General features: G+C 40.3%; 1 protein-coding gene across 6 annotated transcripts in view; it reads right to left on the reverse strand.

The window, feature by feature from the left end:
• The window catches only part of pex14 (peroxisomal biogenesis factor 14), a 78883-nt gene that overhangs the window by 18257 nt on the left and 40950 nt on the right, over positions 1-19676 (reverse strand). For all 6 annotated transcript variants that reach the window (XR_015089510.1, XM_086051218.1, XM_086051242.1 and 3 more), the window contains 3 exons: positions 11087-11212; positions 6576-6661; positions 1873-1975 (listed from right to left, as the gene is read on the reverse strand). Coding sequence is in view for 5 of the 6 variants with exons in the window: in XM_086051218.1 (XP_085907344.1) it covers positions 1873-1975; positions 6576-6661; positions 11087-11212 (315 nt within the window). In the remaining variant the exon portion in view is untranslated. The remainder of the gene's footprint in view (positions 1-1872; positions 1976-6575; positions 6662-11086; positions 11213-19676) is intronic.

Consider the following 19676-nt stretch of genomic DNA (forward strand, 5'->3'; position numbering starts at 1 on the left):
TAACTTCTTATCCCTAGTCATCACAGACATGAAGCCAAGAATAATCAAGTCAATGACTTTGGCAAAGCATGAATCAGAAGGCAGCTGTAGCTTAGACGCACGCATGTGCATGTGTGCGTGTGTGCGTGCATGCAACAGAAAGATGAGACAAAATGATATGTGAGGCTTGCAGCTGGTGTGTGGAGGGTTCATATTGTCCATTCAGTAAATTATTCAGTAAATACCTCAATATAATGTACACTACATATGTCCAGGCCGGTATATCTTAATGGCCAGCTGGTCACCAATATGGTGCCCAAAGACACAGAGTGCCCAAACAGCCGCACAATTCCATTACAGCCTCAGTGCACTGAAGTTGTTCCAAGATCCATTCATTAATTGTCTATGTGAAGTTGCAGGCAAATCATAATGGGAGTCAAGGCCCCTACTCTCGAGCTGGTGCTGGCGAGAGAGACTAATGTAGTCCACTGTTCAACTAGATACATCACCTTGTTGCACTTGGCACTAGAGAAACATATGAACTTTAACAAAAGCCGGTTCAAGCAGTTGGCAGCAGCGAGACGCCTGCTCGCTATTATTCAGTGTGGCAAGGAGGGACGCAGCGAGAGGTAGAGACAGACAAAGCAAAGGCAGAGGGAGTAGTGTATAGTAATTGCAACCCCCCCCTCACTCCCAAACCCACACACAATTGTTGACTACAACAGTCATTAACTACAATGGCCGCTTGACTACTGCAAGTCATAGCAAATTAGTTCCAACACTGGCTGCGCAAGAGTGTGTTTGTATTCTTTACCCAACTGGAGTCATATTTATTGACTGCATAAAGAGCAAGAGAAAAAGGTGAAACAACAATAGAAGCACTTTAGACCAAACAAATGACAACTTGACAAACGTTGATCGAAGTTACAGTAATATTAGCCTTTATCTCCAATCGTTGGTACCCAGTACAAACGTATGTCTCTTTGACACTGCATATTACCTGCTCTACTCAAATCTACTCACCTCGGAAGTTACAAAAACTCATGTAGCATTGAACGACTAAGTCGGAACGAGACACACTAAAAAAAACATCTATAATGGAAACTGAATTTCATGCGATGTGACTTGGTTCTAAGGCTAGCCATTCCTTGTCATGGTAAGATTTTCTTCGATTTACAATTTTGTGTGTACAATCAGAGAATCGGAATGATTTAGGATGAACTGAGACAAGACGAGAATGCACGGTGCATCGGTGAAAGGGGGCGCTGAGTAGAAGCTTCGTCAAAGGGCCTCTTATTTACACCATCCTAGATTTTTAATTATATTGATGAAGAGCATGGGAAGCATCTCTCTCACGATCTCGCTTCGTGTCTGACAGCTAGCTTGAGATTCCTCACCTGTCCAACATGGGCGCCGCACCTGTCACTGTGTACTTAATCACCCGCAAGGACCAATGCTGGGCCCAGATGCCACACAGTGCCATGCTGCATGCACATCCAACCAACATGCACACAAGCAACACAGCAAATTAAAATGAACTTTCTCGCCACCTACGGGGCAGAGCGCGGCTGATGATGATGACAGTGAAGCACTGGATAGGGTCGGTGCAGCGATGGAAGAGAGATGGAAGGTGGGGGGATGAGAGAAGGTGGGCGGGGGAGGGGGGGAAAAGTTGTCATTTCCCGACTCCTCATTAATATTCTGAGGTTAAGAGCTTTTCAGCGAAACGTAATTAATTGAGCTCGAGCCTGACAGTAAACAAGCAATTTCAAATTAAAGCAAAATGACAGCGGCATCATTTGTTAAAAATGCGCAGGGCCTCCCAATTTTGGCAACAGATAAATGAGGGAAAATGTTAAGGAGGGAGAAACTGATGAAGATATTAATCTTCACCTGTCTGTGTCAGCGTGCCACTCATTGCTGCGATGTTGCTCTCCATCTTCTGCAGATGCTTCTTGTCCTCTCGGCTGTCCATAATGAGGGGAAGGATGTATTTCTGCAATTAAAAGCGTGGCACAGTATTAGACTTCTCTCTGGTGGGAAGTGGAAGAAAGATGAGTAGGAGACAGTGTCACCAAGATGTGGCAGTGGAGGGTCAAAGACATTGTTATATTGGACTAGTGTATCATTGTGTAAACTGTGGCTGATTAAGTGCACATTTCCGTGTCCGAGCAAGTGATTCAAGTATCAGGTGTTGAAGCCATTAGTAGATTAGAAAATTGCTTCACAGCTGTTGTTATTATTGCTCTAACATTTTAGTAATCTATCAAACTGGCTCCACATTCAAGTTGGAGGACTTGATTTAATGTTGTCAATTATTTGAGATTTAGATTCATTCCACTTTCATTTACATGTATTTGTTTTCTAACAAGTCAAGGTAAATGATAAAAAGAAAAAAACATCAGCCGAATCAATAATGACAATAATTATATGCTGGGGCAATATGGGCAAAAAAAAAATCTCGACATTTTTTCAAAAAACTCGATAACGATAATTTGGCGATATTCTACAAAAAATATTTTAAATCTGCTCTTGCTTCACAGACCATTTGTGGATAGACAGTGTTTGTGGGCAACATCTCTTTTAAATTGCTAAATACAGCTTCTGCAAAACAATGATATTCTACGACAATATTTAACAATTTAAAAACAAAAAATTATGTTTAGATTTACATTGATTTGGGGGAATATTTATGTCATTTAAATGTCTGTGCTGTTATTCCATATTGATGTGACATTTTGAGCTGCAGTAGGTACTGGTGTATGACTGCTCATAACTACTAGAGGAATCAGAATGAGAAAAAGGTGTTAACTACCTCATTCAGAATGAGAAGAAAATTTGATGTGACGTGTGACGAAGTGTCAACCAGCGAGAGAAAAAAAGACGTCATGACGACATCCATTTCTCATAAATTGGCCAATGTATTCAGAATAAAATTGAAAAACAAAACTGCAATTTACAGTAAAGTGCATTTTCCCACTCATTCATCGCTGTGATATGTTTACTTGTGACTTTATTCATGTTTGGGTGTATGCTGGCGTCACACTAATAAACCGTCGTAGTTTGTGCAACATGTCTGGGGAATACAGGCTAGTTATGAATGATGCGGACTAAAAGTGTGTAAACTGAATGTTAACCGATCATGCAGGATGTCACGTTTGCCTTGCTTGCTTAAGTACTGAGTGTGTGAGTGGGTGCGTGCGTTTATATTTGTTGGTTCAACTCAGCGACTGTTTTCTGGGTGTGTGTGTTTAACCTTTTGTTTAGCGTGCTTGCGCGGCCGCCAAGTTTTCCTCGTAATCCGACGGCCGACAAAATTTAGAAAAATGGCTGGACTAAGCATGGCCGGAAGTGGATTTTAGTCCGGCCCACTAATTGGCCCTCATGCGTGTGACGTGGTTGCGAGGCGGCCAAATTTTTATCTCAGGCTATTCGGTGAAAGGCTTCTTTTTAGGCTCCTTTCTACTCCCGCGTCGGCGCGAGTGACAACTGCTGTTATAGGGATTGTGGTATTGTCCCGCCTCCCCCTGCCCCCTCTTGTAATGGTATGCCCCAGTTGCAGGTGGGAGGCGCGGCTTACGTGAAGTGAGGAAATACAAACACGCTTGAGCGCACGTTGCTGTCTCACATGTTGCGATGATATACAGTTTCCCACACGGAGACGGATGAGCCACGCAGCTCGTTGCTACTGCTGCAAGTAAAGAAGCTACTCACCCACGTTCCCCCTTAGCCGCCACCTTCCAGATCGTTTTCGCATTAAAATTAAATGCATCGTATAGTCATACCGGTCCCTTTATGGTTGTAGCAGCGACGATATCCATTGTTGTCGCTGTCTTTTTGAAGCGAAGCCTGACGCTGCCAAATCAAGGTGGAGTTCATGCACTACTTCTGGCGTTCCCTGCTTCCGGATATACACCATAGCAAACTTGCTGTGTATAGTGTTTTGCTGGTAAGCTTTTACTTTGAAGGCCGGGAAGGAGGGGAAGTGTGGAAAATAACTTGTTGACTGCGTATTCTGGCCGTCTGTTGGACCCAAATAATTATACAATACGACAAAACCAACCCCGGGGCTCGCAATGGAAGTAAGCACACGGAGTTGGGTAACTAGTAAAGTACTAGTGGCGCATTTTGAAGCATGTCCAGAGTGGGTTTGAATAGTAAATTAGCCACCTAATGATCCTTAAAAAGCCTCTGCCGTTAGCGTCTCTCCCGCAGCGACGTCAATCACGAACGCTCTTTTTTTGGGGTCGGGGGGGGGGGCGGAACGAGGCGGGGGCCGACAATGTTTAGGAATATGGCCGGAGGGTTGACCCAAGTCAAGGGTGGAGGGTCGCGGCCGGACTGGCAAAACATGGTCTAGTGCCCAGCTCTGTCCAAACCATTTACAGACTACGGACAACGTGGACTCGCGCCTCGCTATAAATCCCCGCTATACACTCCTCAATGAAATGAGGAGGAACCAGCTCCGCTGTAGTGCGGAGAGAGTCACGTGACCGGGCCCTGCCCGCTGATTCTGCGAATGAGTATCACTTCCTCCTCCTCTGCCGTCAATGCACACTGATTTTTCAGCATTTCCTCCAACTTTGCGGCCGTCGGCTGACTCGCTTCGAGGCAGTATTAATACTCGCTAATGTAAAATTACACATCGTGTAGGCAAGATTGACGATGATATCGCTAACGATATATATCGCCCACCTCTAGCTGGGGCTCAGAAAACATAATACCTAATATTCACTTCCATGTTGGCAAATAAGCTACAATTCTGACAAGCATCATTATCACGAAAGGAGGACAAATAGTAATTAACAGGAGAAGACATGCTAAGGCTAAACCATGCTAAACCGGCGCTAAACTACCATTAAATGTATGTCACGAAAAGACAGAATAAAACAGGAGCCTCTAAGATTAAAAGTACAATACATTGATATCAAGTAGAATAAATAATAAATATCAGCAATCTTATTCGTTTGATTTCACAATAGAGTGCAGAGTTTTGATTTTGACTACTGAGTGCTGCACAATTAAGGTTCTCAGTATTACATTATATTTTATTTTACAATTGTTTTTAATCAATTCAGCTTTGCTAAACGACCAAAAAAATGATAGTTCTTGTAATGTGTCAATCTTTAAATAGAACTGTCGGTACATCATTGTACATTTGGCAATGAAGTGCCAAGACATGCTATTGAATAAATCAAAACGGAGATTAAAAAAAAAAAAAAAAAAAAAGCCATCAATATTTTGTCACTCAAAACTATTCAAACAAATAAAATATCCTAAAAATAAAATGCCATATTAATTTTGTTTGGAGTTTTTCTGATGGTGCATGTTTGTTACTGGCTGAGATGCAAAATCTAAATATCCAGATTGTTCCTGAAAAATTATCATTGGGGTTGGCATCTCCGCAGCAATGAAAGTGTGTGCATCATTCCGAAGGAATAATTTTAGGTATTATAATTTCTATCAGCATTTAGTTTTTCAGACTTGGGTTCTTTATTTTCAGTTTTAGGTTTCGGCATGGAATTTTGTTGCATCTCTTACAAAATGTGTAGGACCTCTTCAGAGTCAATTTGGAGCCAGTTTTCTGTCAAGCTCAATCGACACCAGACCACAGCAGCGCAAGTAATAAACACTTTTTTGGGGGGGGAAAGTAAATGAATGTCAACACGCAGTAATTAATAAATGGGTTGCTGCGACTGAGGTGTTTACAAGGTGCACAATAATAAATTATGGGCAGAAGCACGGACATACATATGGTGCGACTGGCGCTGTGCTCTTGTGACATGACAGCAACCTGTGCCGTCCCGCCAGGGGATCCCAACACTCTCGTGACTGGGGCCTGTGAACCCTGTATTAGGGAAACTTAAGACTGCTAACACTATATTTTTGCATGCTAAAGTCTGTTGGGAAAGAAAATGACGTGGTGATCTGAAAACTGTGAAATTAAAGACGGAATAACAGGACCTACACAAAAGTTCATGTCTGGCTGTGTCGCGTGCGCTTGCGCACTCCAAGAGGAAAACGGCATGCTAAAGCTTCTGTCCACCTCCAAAATGAGTGTAATGGCTTCCACATGTCCCTCAGACTGCTAATCGCACTGAGGACAAGGGGCCCGATGAGCTCATGTTCAAGTGCTTTTCAGTCTGATACTAACCAGTGTGATTAATTTTAGATGGTCAGATGTCAAAAAGGGGGTTGAGCCATGGTAACCACAATCCGTTTTAAAGAGGAAAACATAACTATGGGGAAGGAAAAGGGAGTGAGGTGATGTCAAATGAAGGGGCGGGGGGTGTAAATGAGCTGCTGCTACTTTCAAGTGAAGCAGGATCGCTTTAATAAGTACAGGGCAAACAGAGCAAAGTTATATGTTGCAGAGATGGCGTGTATTATAAAAGTATAATTGACGCTGGTCACCAATTCAAAGGTAATATCAAGAGAGAGACAGTAATGACAGATCTCTACATAAGTAGAGAATAGTGTATAACTAATCAGAAAAAAACATGAACCGTGAATGCAAAGTCAGTTAGAGGACAGTAAAAAATAAAATAAAATAAATTTTTAAAAAAATACAAAAAAGGTGGTGTGGCCTGCTGCACCTTGTAAAGTTGATGACAGCTGTAGGCTATGCCCACCATCATGATGGCGAAGGCACCATAGTTTCTCCATCTGTAGCCTTTTGGACCTTGACAAGAGGATAAAACAATTTCATGTCAATAGAAGAAATGCATATTGTAGTCCCACTAGAAATCTGCAGAGAAAAAGTGTTGATTACGTGGAAAACAATCCTGATTATGCGGAGAGCAATTCCTGATACCGCGGCTTGAAAATTGATTTTCCGCAGGCAATTAATAAACAATCGAAAATGACCGGTTCTAAAGCAAATTTATGTAAAAAATAAGTAAGAATTCTTTTAGGAAATTATTTTCAAAACCAAAACACTGAAATATTGCGCCTATAAAATAATAAACATCAATATTCTCTCTTGAGCAGATTTATTTGCATTATGAAGTGCAAAACATTTCAACAAACCATGGGGTTGAGACTGAATAGGTAATATTAAAGAAAAATGTAAAGAATAAACTATCCACTTGACCTGCATATTGTAAACATACTGCATAAAGTATGATTAATTGTAGCAATTCAGCCACACAGATGGTTCATTTATTACACTGGGAAAATTTGTGACATCTTTAGAAGATGTCTCAATGAAATGAGGAGTTCCAAAAACCCTGTCTCATTTCCCCCAAATATTTCTACCTCCTCCTGCATCACTCCTCTGTTGATATAGGACGATAAAAAGATGTGTCCGTACACACTGGACCATATTTACCTCCATAAACAATGCCGCGTGTCACTCGACATCGTGCTTTGTGCGCATGCATGTCTTATCACGGACAGTTCCATTCAAATTAGAAGTTGCATTTGGTTTTGCAATTTGAACGACTACATAAAATGATTGGATTTAAAAATACGAACAGGGCATCATGCCCTGCAGTGTGAACATAGCCGTAGATTCTGTCTTTCTGACCATGTCATCTAGCTACATGTAATTGTAATATTCTGTACTTTGCTCTACATTGCACAGAATGCTTTTATTTCTGCGGACGGCTTTGAAATCAGGTGTAATTTCCACGGTGGCTGAACTGCAAATTCCTGGGGGGATTAATACTGTAAATAAACAGGAAAGTCTTCCCTTTGTTTGATTGGCTACATGCTTTTAATATTTTTGTCTGCCATTTTAACTGACAAAATGGGAGTGTGCATAAATGTGTTTGGGCAAACATTTCCATTCGACTTCAAACAGACTGATTTACTTAGGGTTTGCATGTGCAAAAACAGGTGCAAACTTGATTTCTCACGCAAATAGATGTGAAAGCTGATCTACTGACCGGGTGCACCCAGGATTGCGTCTGCCAAACGGGCAACATTGTTTCACAGTTCAGTTTGCGCATACTGCGAGGAGTACATAGAAATTGCCTAATTCAGCATGTGCAATGTGATTTATATATTTTGTTGAACTGCATCTTTTGGATACAGCAGCCTCCGCCACTTTAACACCTGCTGACAACAGCACACGCAACCCATGTGACAGAATGAGCGCAAAATTTAACACCCACTATTTGAGAGCTTAGTAAAACGTCTCACAGCAGAACACGCCCACCGACATCATGTGTAATCTCACCGCCAGCATGTGTAATCTGTTAAGAGTTATCACACAATTCATCGCCACCTATTTGAGATCTTTGTAAATCAGACCCATAGTGGGTTGTTAAAACTGTTTAAAATTACCTAACTCAAAAATACATTGCAACAGTGATTTCCCAACAGTACAGGTACTTGTATGAATGAAGGCCAATAATAGTCTTTGTAGAGAAGAGCAACAGGATATCAACAATGGTTAGTGATGTTTTAGGATTACGATTAATATTTTAAATTTCAAATGCCATAGTAAATTAGATGTTAATGAAGCGGGCTAGTACTGTTTGAATGATGTTTTGCATGTTGATGCTGAACGGTACTCTACTACTGTACACAACCTGTAGAACATCTCAGGTCAAGGAAAGCTAAACACTTGAATTTGCTCTAAATCATGTGGGAAAGTGTGTTGTGGTCCGATGAAACGGTTTGTCCACACTTAGAAAAGGTATGCTTGGTGCAAACACAACACTGCTCATCACCAAAAGAACACCATACAGACAGTGAAGCAATGGTAATGGTATGATCTGGTGATGTTTTTCTTCGGGTGCAACTGGGGACTTAGTCAAGGTGGAGGGAATTGTAAATAGTTCTAAATAGCAGGCAGTCAGTGTTATCACAAAAGCTTCAGGCTTCTGCTCGACAGCTGAGGAGGAAGAGGAATTTCTTCTTTAGCATGACAGTGAACCAAAGCACACATCCAAATCATCAAGATTAAAATGTTGGAAGGAGCCAGTCAGGGTCCAGACCGTAATCAAACATCTGTGGGGTGATCTGAAGAGGGCTGTGCACAGGATATGTCTTCAAATCATGACAGATTTGGAGCGATTTTGCAAGTAAGAATGGGCAAATTCTGCCACATCAACATGTGCCACATTGATTAACTCTGACTCAAGAAGACTGCACTGTAATAAATGTTAAGGGTGGTCAGTTTGAGGGTTTGCATATTTATGCGACCAGATTATTCTCTTTTGTCTTTAAGTCTTTATTTGTCGACTTAAAAGATTGCCGTTGTTTCTTTTCCAATTGAATTGCAAAGGTTAAAAAGTCATATTAATGGCAGAAAAGCAGTTTTTAATTTATCTTGGTCTCATTTTTTTTAATATCACAAAAATCTGGCATTCATACAGGATCGTGTAGACTTTTTATATCCACTGTAAACAAGTCAACAATTGAAACAGGCAGAAATGAACTTAACGTAGTCATTTGTGGATGTTCGGTTGAGTGACAGATACTGTGAAAGTATGTCATTGTCTAAGCTGTCATAAGGGCCAACTGTCTGTAACACTGGAAATTCCCCGCATAAGAAATGCAGTGAACTGAAAATGTCATTAAGAGAACAAAACAGGTCTTGTTGATATTTTTCTTTTATTTAACTAGGTGACGCTCAAATGAAAAAGAACGCAATCCTCTGAATCAGAACACAGACACAGCATTCTGGTGCCAGTCTGATTTGACTTAATGTGACATTTTCTACTGGCTTCATATGATTTGGCATGCAAATCAAATGAAAAATCGACTGTTATAATGTATGTGGTATATAATTTCAAGGTGAATGGTATTCCGTTTCATACAAGGGCGTGTTTTATCGCTGCCGCAACATTCAGGGTTGAACCCGTAACCTTCCCTATCGAACATTTTTGAAGCATTCCCCAACATTTATATGGTAACCACATAAATTTGGGTCTTCATCAACATTATAGCTGCGATAGACTGTCACCTGTCCCACAATACTGTGCTTCTGAAAGGCCTCCGAGTCCTTGGTATGGGTGGTTGACCCTGGACAAGACTCACTGCATCACAATGGGGCCTCACCTGCTCCCCCTCCTCTTTTGGACCTTTCATTCTTTCTCAGTCTCTTCCTCTTTCTCCAGCACTTCCACTCTGCCACCTTCCTTTTTTTTTTTTTATTTGGTCACTTAAGCTGGGGAACAGTGGACTCCATCCCCCAGTTTTCCAATCTCCTCTCAAATTTATTGGGTTCAGTGGAGGCCTTCCTGTCCTTCTACCACATGGAAATAGAGATCAGAGTATCCATTACTTCGACAGAGATGGATGCGGGTCCCCATGTACGGTCCCTATAACAAGGACATCAAAGGGAGGTAGCCCTCTCTTTTCGGCATGACCCCCCATACAAGACTTCCCGCTCTCACCTCATTATGCAGCTTCCTTATAGCCATTTTGATATAAAACCCCCCACTATGGACGGAGAGCCACGAGTCCCCCTAACTACATGGCCATCCCATCAACATCACTTTCATTACAAAACATGAGATGCCGGGGGAGTCAAGGACAGTGTGGTAATAAATGAGGGTGGAATACATCCGGAATCATTGTCATATGGGTTAAGCATTACGCAGACTTCATTCTGCATTGGTAAATCAGTAGACAGCACTTATAACCCCTTGAGGTAATAAAGACACAAGTTGCCATGTGGGGTCCTGCCATGGTGGAACTGTTTGAAACGTGATGGCAAAGGTAGATGTCATGGGGCTGTGCTGCATAATGCCATATTCCAAAAGTTTGAAATCTCTACCGAGGATATTTTCTAATACAAGGAATGATGTTAAAAAAATCCAGAGAATTGTATGAGGAACTAGAATAGCAATCAGAAGAGCACAGTCTGGAACAGATAGACTACTGCAATTTGGATCAGCGGTCAATAATACACTGCACCTTCAAAGACATTCACTTCCTGTGTATGGCCAAAATCATGAAGATGACTGCAGTATTAAGTTGAAACTTTTTTTTTTACCGTGAAAATAAACAAAAGGCTTCTTTTATGCGAAGAGGGAAGTGTGAAAATTGAAATGATGAATTAAGAACAAAGTATGTTTACTTTCCATGTTATGCATACTGTAAGTATGCCATTATGAGGAATAAAAAAAAAAAAAATGAGTTGTGCACTCACTGTGTGGAACAGCAGCAAAGTGAGGAGAGTCAAAAGGTTGTGGTGGGCCTACAGTTCTCAAAGGCACGACCTCTTCTGTGCTGCCCGAACGTCGAATGGCCAACTCAACCTCCTCATCCGTCAAGCCTGCAATCAATTATGACATTTAAGAAACTCCTGAGGTTTTGGTGACTTACAGTACATGTTCACAACAAAATGGCTCCTTTGCTATCATAATGCATACATTAATACTTTCAATTGTCCTTAATATGAACTCATTCAATTTCCCCAACTGTAAGTCTTACGAATATATTTTCATTGCATAATTCAAAAATTCCTGTGAGAGTTTTAGGGATATCTTACGTTTAAGGAATGCCCATCAAGGGAGACAATGTGCAAAGCTTCCCTCCAATGAAATCTGAAACTCTGCAAGCCTATTAACTGTCACCAAAGGCAAAGAAAATAAGTCTGTCCACTTCTCCTTGTTATATTTCCCATGTGGAAATTTCATACACCCCAGACATCTAAAATGCATTATTTTAATTTCTTCATTGTAATGTAAATGTATTACATAAATTTGCAAATGCCAATATAATTTAATCTTCAGATCTTTTTAATGATTTTAGTTTTGATTAAATTGCAAAGGGCTCCCTGATGGAGAATCAGAAGGGAGGAGGAAAAAAAATCTAATATGAACATCCTCTTTTGTGGGAAGAAAGGGCTGCAGTCCAAGCCGCGTGTTACCATTGATGTGGGTATAAATTCAATGAACATTTGAGTAGAGAGTAGAGACACAGAATAACACAACTTCATGAATTTAGGATTAACTATAGCCTATGAAAAACTAACCAGGGCGTCGCAAAATCTAGCAAGGGCACATGGTGATGATAAACCACAACTTACATTTAAAAGTAAAGTGTTGCTTTGACTTACGAGTTTAATTCGTACCGGGACCCCGCTAGCAACTAAAAACACTTGTACTGTATCTCAATTCATCTTTCCCCATTGAAATATGGAAATGAAATTAATCTGTTCCAGCACCCACAAAACACAAACAAAAATAATCTAATATGCATTTAATGTAAACAATGGCACTACATGATTGTATTTTATATTCAGAATGAACAACATTTTAAAAAATGCATGCAAGAAGAGTTTGTGTATCAAGATAATTCAAGAGGCATTGTGCTGCTCATTTTTAGTGTGTATGTCTGGGCCACCATGGGACAGCACAACCTATAGGCACATTATGTGCACATTCAATTATGAAACAAAAGACCATCTCAACTAAGGTGAAATTTTATTAGTTGTTTTTCGCAAAAGACAAAATAATATATGCCTGTATTGTTGTATGCTTGCAAGTTCTGATACTGCTTGTGTTAAAATACAAGTTGTTTTAAAGTGTATAATTATTGCGACATCAATGCTAGTTTTGTTAGACTGTCAATGACGTTTTGCATGGTGTGTTATAATTAATGAAAGGAGTGCCGAAGAAAAAGGTAATGTGCTTTTTTTAATACATGACATGTAATTCCCTTGGTTTTGTTTACTTTTCAAGTAAAGTTCAACTGGGAGTGGCAATAAGCAGCATGAAGCAAGTACTTTTCTCTATCTGCCAAACTTCTGCTTGTTGTGTTCGGTGCCAGCACAGCTAAGTAATGGGTCATATTTTGAAAAAACTTGAAAGTCAGGTTACTTTTACGTTGAGGTGCCACTGTACACTCTTAACAAATCAGTTAAGGTTACTGCTTTAGTTCAGAGGTGTGGCAATGGTGAAACTGACATTCAAAAATGGCTTTTTGAGGGCTACATCAATGGGGTCAGAACAGGTAACCAATTTAAAAATGTCCCTCCCAGGTTATGGTTGGCTAGCCATCAACTAAAGCGGGAGGGTGGGAACCCCTCAGAACTAAAAATAAAATCTGTCAAACGAGGGCAAAGACTTGTCCTCTTCTGGCCCTCTCCCATCAACGAGGACCTCAATGTTGGATTAGGAGGCACCTCAGCGACCCAGCGGCTGTGAAGGCAGACAAAGGCAGCAGCAGTCCTCCAATCCCTATCATTTGGCCTCCCCAGACAGTAGATTGGAGTGGAGGATTGTCAAGATCATGGCTTTTTTAGGGTTCAACGAGATCTACGCGTTATTTAAACAGGCCTCTCCAAAGAGATTCCCTTGGAATTAACTGGAGACCATCATGATCAACTTGTGGGATAGCTAAGAGAATAACAGAATTACAATATCTAAAACAATTCAATATCTGTTAAAGAAATTAAAGAGTCGGATTTTATTTGGAATCTGAGCCTTGATCATACATATGGGTGCGGTCCAACTGGATGGTGAAACGCTGACCCACTTCGAGAGTGAATATTTTCTTCCCTCTACAATTAATCGCCAGATTTTACTGCTGACAATATTGCAGACATATTGCAGGGACAAAGTATACAACGTGACTGAGATTTGTGCTGTCGATTGTGTGTGAATGCATTTTACATATTTTGAGGCCGTTGGGGCCACTTCCTCTTCATGACATGACAACACACCCAAGTAATTAAGAGCTCTTTATACCCTTAAAATGCATCAGCTTCAAAAACAGGTGTTACCAATAAAGTGGCAGAATGTCAATGCAACATAATACTGTTTAATCGAGTCCCACGCTGTCTATAATGTGATGATACATTGCCAGGAAAAAATAGGTTAGGCTCGTTCAACGTTTCCACAAGGTGCAGTCACGATCTACTACTGTATACTTCCACCGGAACCACTTCAGAAAGTTGAACCGACAGTTCAGTGGGTTCGCCGCAAAATCCGATGTTGACATTTTTTTTCCCCCTACAATGACCAAGTAAGCTGTGTGTCAAGTGTGGGCTCCTTTTTATTGGTGACGAACATTAAATGAAATAGATCGATAAATTATTTCACGCTCGATGCACCCACTATTTTTTTTTGTGTATTCTTGCGTGTGAGTCGACAGGATTTGAACAGCTGCAGGCATTATGTATTATGCAAAGCGAACGCTGATCATTTTTTGGTGTCTACCGTGCCTCACAAGTAACGCTACGTAAATGACGGCCATTGTTCACCATTCAGAGTTAATTTTCTACATACAATTGGGGCTTTGTACCAGTTTTTCAACTTAATATTTTTGTATGAGAGTAGTGTAGCTGTTCAAATGGGTTTTTTTTGTTGGTTTTTTTACTTGAGTGCTCAATGCTTGGTGCTCAGGTACCTGCTTGGTGCTCAATGCTTGGTGCTCAGGTACAAGTGCTCCAATATGACACAATGGAGTAAATCATAACATTCAACATTCTCTTGCGAACAAAGGGCAGAGTGAACTACCTTTATTTACTGAGCGCAAACTTAGGTTTGATCCAAAGCATATATCCTTTGACCTTGGTTTATTTTGGGGCTCTCATTTGGACCACGCTATCTGAGAAGCACCCATATGACAGTACTGTAACCATTTCTTGTATTTGAACCTAACCACCGGATTTTGCACCTGTGTGTGGGGGATCAATAGTGTATAACGTGGGTCTGGCAGAACTGTTTGGGTTTTTTTTTTTTTTTTTTTTAACCGAATGTGGTATTTCCACAAAATAAACCTGTTAAATATGAGCATTTTCTCTATACAATCTAATGTTGTCATTTTGTACCGAAAACATCATGATACCCAAAATGCACTTTATCTACTATTAACTGGCTTGATGTAAAATCAACACAGGTAATTACATGCCAAAGTGGTGGGAGCTGATTTCATGTAAATATGCAAAACTAGCGGAAAAGAATTTGGTCGCTTGTCATTATCTATAAACAGGGTGCAGCAACTCGGTCAGGGTGTTAAAGGGCATTTGTGTCTTAAAAAATTTGGGAATGGCTGACTTAACACACAAAGGAATCTCCAAGTAGACTAAAGGGAGGTCCTAGCCATCCCCTACTTTAGCTCCACAAGAAATTGACAGCAAATGTTGGCTGTCCTGTAGTCTCCAGAAGGTCCTGTGTGCCAGGAAGTGGTGCACACCATGTGCTGAGTTTGTGCAGTCAGATTGCACTGTCAAATAAGCAAGAACGTGTCCCTGGACTCCGGATTCATCTGACCACAGCAGACTACATGTTGGCAGAGTATTGAGTGAGATGAGCAAGGATTTTCCTTTTACCTTGAAATATAAAAGTATACGTTGCATGTAACAAGCTTAATGAGTGCACATTTTAAAGGATGTTATGTGATGAACATGATGTAAACTTTATACAGGAAAATGAAAGTCACATCAAAATAAAAAAGTAAACCTCTTATGATGATCTCTGGTAAAAGTACAGCTACAAAGTTGTGCCGTTGGTGTTGATCTATTTGAACACAGCGGCAACAAATGAAAGCAGCCTTAGATCTAACAGAAAACAGAACATGGTTTACATATAAAAGGAAAGACAAAAAAAAAAGGGTTGATGAAATTTATTAGAGGTTCCAAAACCTGTAGAATGACCCCTGGACTCCCATTTCAGATCGACCCATGGGGTGATGAATTTTTAAGACATAAATTACACCTAATGATGACACCATAAAAAAGAACAATAATGGAAAGCTATTCTGTATTTCATTATACTGTATTATTTGGTGCACCTGATACACACAGTGCCTGTTTATGAGTCACAGTATTAGCAGATGCTCAGCCAAAGCATTTGCTTTGACCTTGCCATTCTCATTGGGGCATGAAATTACGGTGCTGGCACCTCGATATTACAGCTATAAATACTGTAAACTGCATATCTGGACTACCTTTTCTATTGTCTTTCAACATAAACCTGATCGGTATTTATTTAAAGGAAAACCCATTGCTTGTCAGGTTATTTACAGCTCTATTTCCAGAGCCTCATATTCTCTCGGCATTTTTAAGGGCAAAGAGGCAGTCAGGCTCTTTTATTAAATCAATTTTTCCAATTCTGGCATTCCTGGATTTTATGGGTCAAGACCTCGGCAGGACAGTCAATTACAAAAATTGTCCACTGAAATAATTTGGGTAAAAGGTGAACACATTTCATAAGGGTCCTTGACAATAATTAGATTTTGGATATCATCTTTAAAACAAAGATCAACGGTGCAGGTTATGTCCAGTAGAAGAAGGTCAATAGGATATTAAGAAGGGGAGTGTGACATCAACACATTGAATAAGCTGTGGTGATGGACCTTCACATCCTTTTAGTTTGATACAACTGCTAGAAAATGGCATACACTCTCATAGAGTATTCATTTATGTATTAAAAAAAAAAAAAGAGAGGAGACTGCTCTCATTTCCCTGCTTTTATCGCCCTACTGATGACAAAGTAGGCAAGGCCTCGACTAGGTGGCGCCGTGGAGTAATTTATAACCACATCAATCCCTTTACCTTCTTTGCAGGCCTTGGTCATTGTCATTTTTGTCCGAGAGGTGAGTCACATAACCCCACTTACATATAACATCCCATTAATATGTGGGATGATGAACCTTATCCTTACCCTTACCTTCATACCAGGCACAGTAATAGCCCAACAGTCTACCTATGTTCTCTCTGACCCTCACTCAATGGCCCTCTACTCAGGGTGAAATCCATTATTATTCTGGGAACGCACAGAAAAGACGCCACCATAGAAGAGAAATAAGTCAAGCCATCAATTAAGTGTAATTGACAGAAAATGAACTCTTCCGATTTTATGTGCAAAGAAACAGCTTCCCAAACAAACTCGGTACGACTGAGCTTGTCAGCTTTGGAGCCTCGGGCAAAGTGACACGTAACAAGATGGAAATGTTGTTGACTTAGCACTGAGAATGGCATTTTTGGGTAATTATGCGTGTGTAACGACTAATTGTCAAGGCTAAATTGTGGCTGCAAAATTAGTTTCAACGCTTTGACTGGTGTACTGCATGTGTTAATTGTCGAAGACAGCACAATCCACTAAATGAGACAGCATCACATTATCTTTCACTCAAACAGTAAAACATATTTAATGTTGGCAAGGAACAAGTAACGCAAAATTGCTCAGTTGGAGCAGTGTCTACATGCAATTTATTTCCCAACTCCTTTTGCAAAGAAAGAAATAATTTATCTGTTTTATACCATGATTGGTATTACACCTAGGTGACAATCTTTCAATATTTCAGCCAGTTCATTCAACAAGGACTCAGAGAGGGCAGCTACAAATATTGCACTGCATAATTGCCAATTCATACCCGAGACTGGACAGTTGAGGGAAAGCAGAAATTACATTTTTCAATGAATATTGAAATAAACCAAACTATTAAGATGTCTTGGAAAACAGAGAGATACGAGCACAGAGGCATCCTTCAGCGCAGATTAAGGCACAAATGTGCAGTGAAATAATATGCACGAGCGAGATTATTGTGTAAAGATTCTGCAACATGCAATCAAAGTGGGTCCCATTTTCCCCTTCATCAGCTGTCCAGACTCCAGCGTAAATATTACCAGCAAGAGGAATCCAATTTAAATTCCACTCTACTGGGAGAGATAGTATTGTTTCATTTTATGTGTGCTTTGACATTTCTGGCTATTAATATAAAGTAAAATCCAGAGTTACATAAATATGACATTAAACTGCATTAGAAATTAAGACTGACACATTTGCAGTGGGAGAAGCAGGGTGATTGAGTTTTGAGATCAAATGGTGAGAGGACTGAGGCTGCTCTTAGACTGCAGGTCGCAATGCCCAAATTCTGACTTAGTGCCTATATGTGATTTGTCTTATTTGCCTGTACACATGCATTTCAAGTAGCACAAGTGCCGCATATATGATTTCATTGTGTTTACATTCACTAACTCACTTCGCATGAGGGTTGTATCAGGTACACAACCCTCATGCGAAGATGTCCAAAATATTGCAAGTTTCAACACCAGGCAGAAATAAACAAAAATAACTAATTAAACTAACAAATTTGACATGTTGTTTTGTTGGAGTGACAGTAACCCTGACTCCGATTTCCCATCATACTTAAAGAGGAAGCCAACCCAAACATATTTTTTTCCAGAATGTGTTTTGTGCAGGCCCACTAGTTAAGACAAGGCATTCTGATTAATATTGCGTTTGTGGAAAATTAGTGAAAGGGAAGTCAACCCAAACACATTTTTTTTTCAAGAATATGTTGTATGCAAGCACACTAGTTGAAAGAAGGCATTCTGATAAATATTGCATTGCTGCAATAAGAGTTAATCCACTCATTTTTAGCCATCTCTGGGGGCGGCCATTTTGTCAATTCTCTCGACTGAAAATGAGATCACGGCTGACCTGTTTACTGAAGCTGAGCCGTGATTAGTCGTTACCTGAACCCTGAGTAGTTGTGATGTCATTTTGAGTCAACGGAAATGACAAAATGGCCGCCCCTTGAGATGGTTAAAATGGGTGGATTTGGGATTTTTCATATTCCACAAACGCAATATTAATCAGAATGCCGTGTTTCAACTCGTGGACCTGCTGGGAACATATTCTTGGAAAGAATATGTTTGTGTTGATTTAAGGAGCTTTAAGGAGCAAAATCCACCGGCTCTGTGTGGCTTGTGAAAATAAAGTTCATCTCAACCTCCTCAATTGGCAATTACAATTTGATACGGCCAGACCAAATGGCAGATACTGTAAACGGACGGCGGAAGGCAATAAACGGACCGCCAATTTTTAGTAAAATGACCAGCTCTGTGATTAGCAGACTCACACAATGATCATGCAAGGATCAGAGTGGCTTCTTTGTGCAAAAAAAAACGAGTTAATATCACAATTGCATATTGAGAGGTAACGCCAAAATCTATAAGTTGCTGACAAAATTCATTTCTTGAGGCTTGCTACAGGTAAATATATATGGAGGAAACACTGTGGCTGTAATGTCTTATTTGAGCTGATGAATGAAGTTATTGATCAGATCAGCGAATTAAGACATCATATCTGATTACAAAAAGTGCATAAAATGCAAATGATATAGACCAGGGGTGGGCAATTCTGGAACTCGAGGACTGGTATCCTGCCTGTTTTCCATGTGTAACTGCTGCAACACAACTGATTAAAATGATGCTATAATCAGCAAGGTCTGCAGAAGCTGGAAATCCACATCATTTGAATCAGGTGGGTTGCACCAGAGTGACATATAAAACATGCAGGATACCGGCCCTCGAGGGCCGGAATGCCCAACCCTGATACAGAGGATTAGATCTGTATAAATTCTCTATTTAATTCCTCCTCAATGCTGTCGTTTTATAGCATCAATATGAGTAAAGAGTGAATACTGATGCCGTGATAATTTAATTTTAAGTGTCACAGGTGGAAACAAGTACGTATTTCATATACAGGGGTTGCGTAACCACTAAGCGTCGTAGGTCGAGATGCACATTAACCGAGCACGTACCGTACATAAAAAAACATAGCCCCAGAAATTAGGGTGAAGGTACCCTTGTCAGACAAAATAATAACAATAATAAATAAAATATGCCAAGCTAGTATGAGGATGCAGAGTACACACTTTCCTAAAATAAATTATTTGATTTCCAGCTTTACTGTTGAGTGGCTGAAGAGTTATCCTCTCAAAACGGTAATGTACTCTATGCTTAGTGTTTCATTGCGAGACATTCTCTCATCTTTACAATG

The sequence above is a fragment of the Filicampus tigris genome, chromosome 1 (assembly GCF_054856515.1).
Source record: "Filicampus tigris isolate MCC_2025a chromosome 1, RoL_Ftig_1.0, whole genome shotgun sequence".
NCBI classification, from domain to species: domain Eukaryota; kingdom Metazoa; phylum Chordata; class Actinopteri; order Syngnathiformes; family Syngnathidae; genus Filicampus; species Filicampus tigris.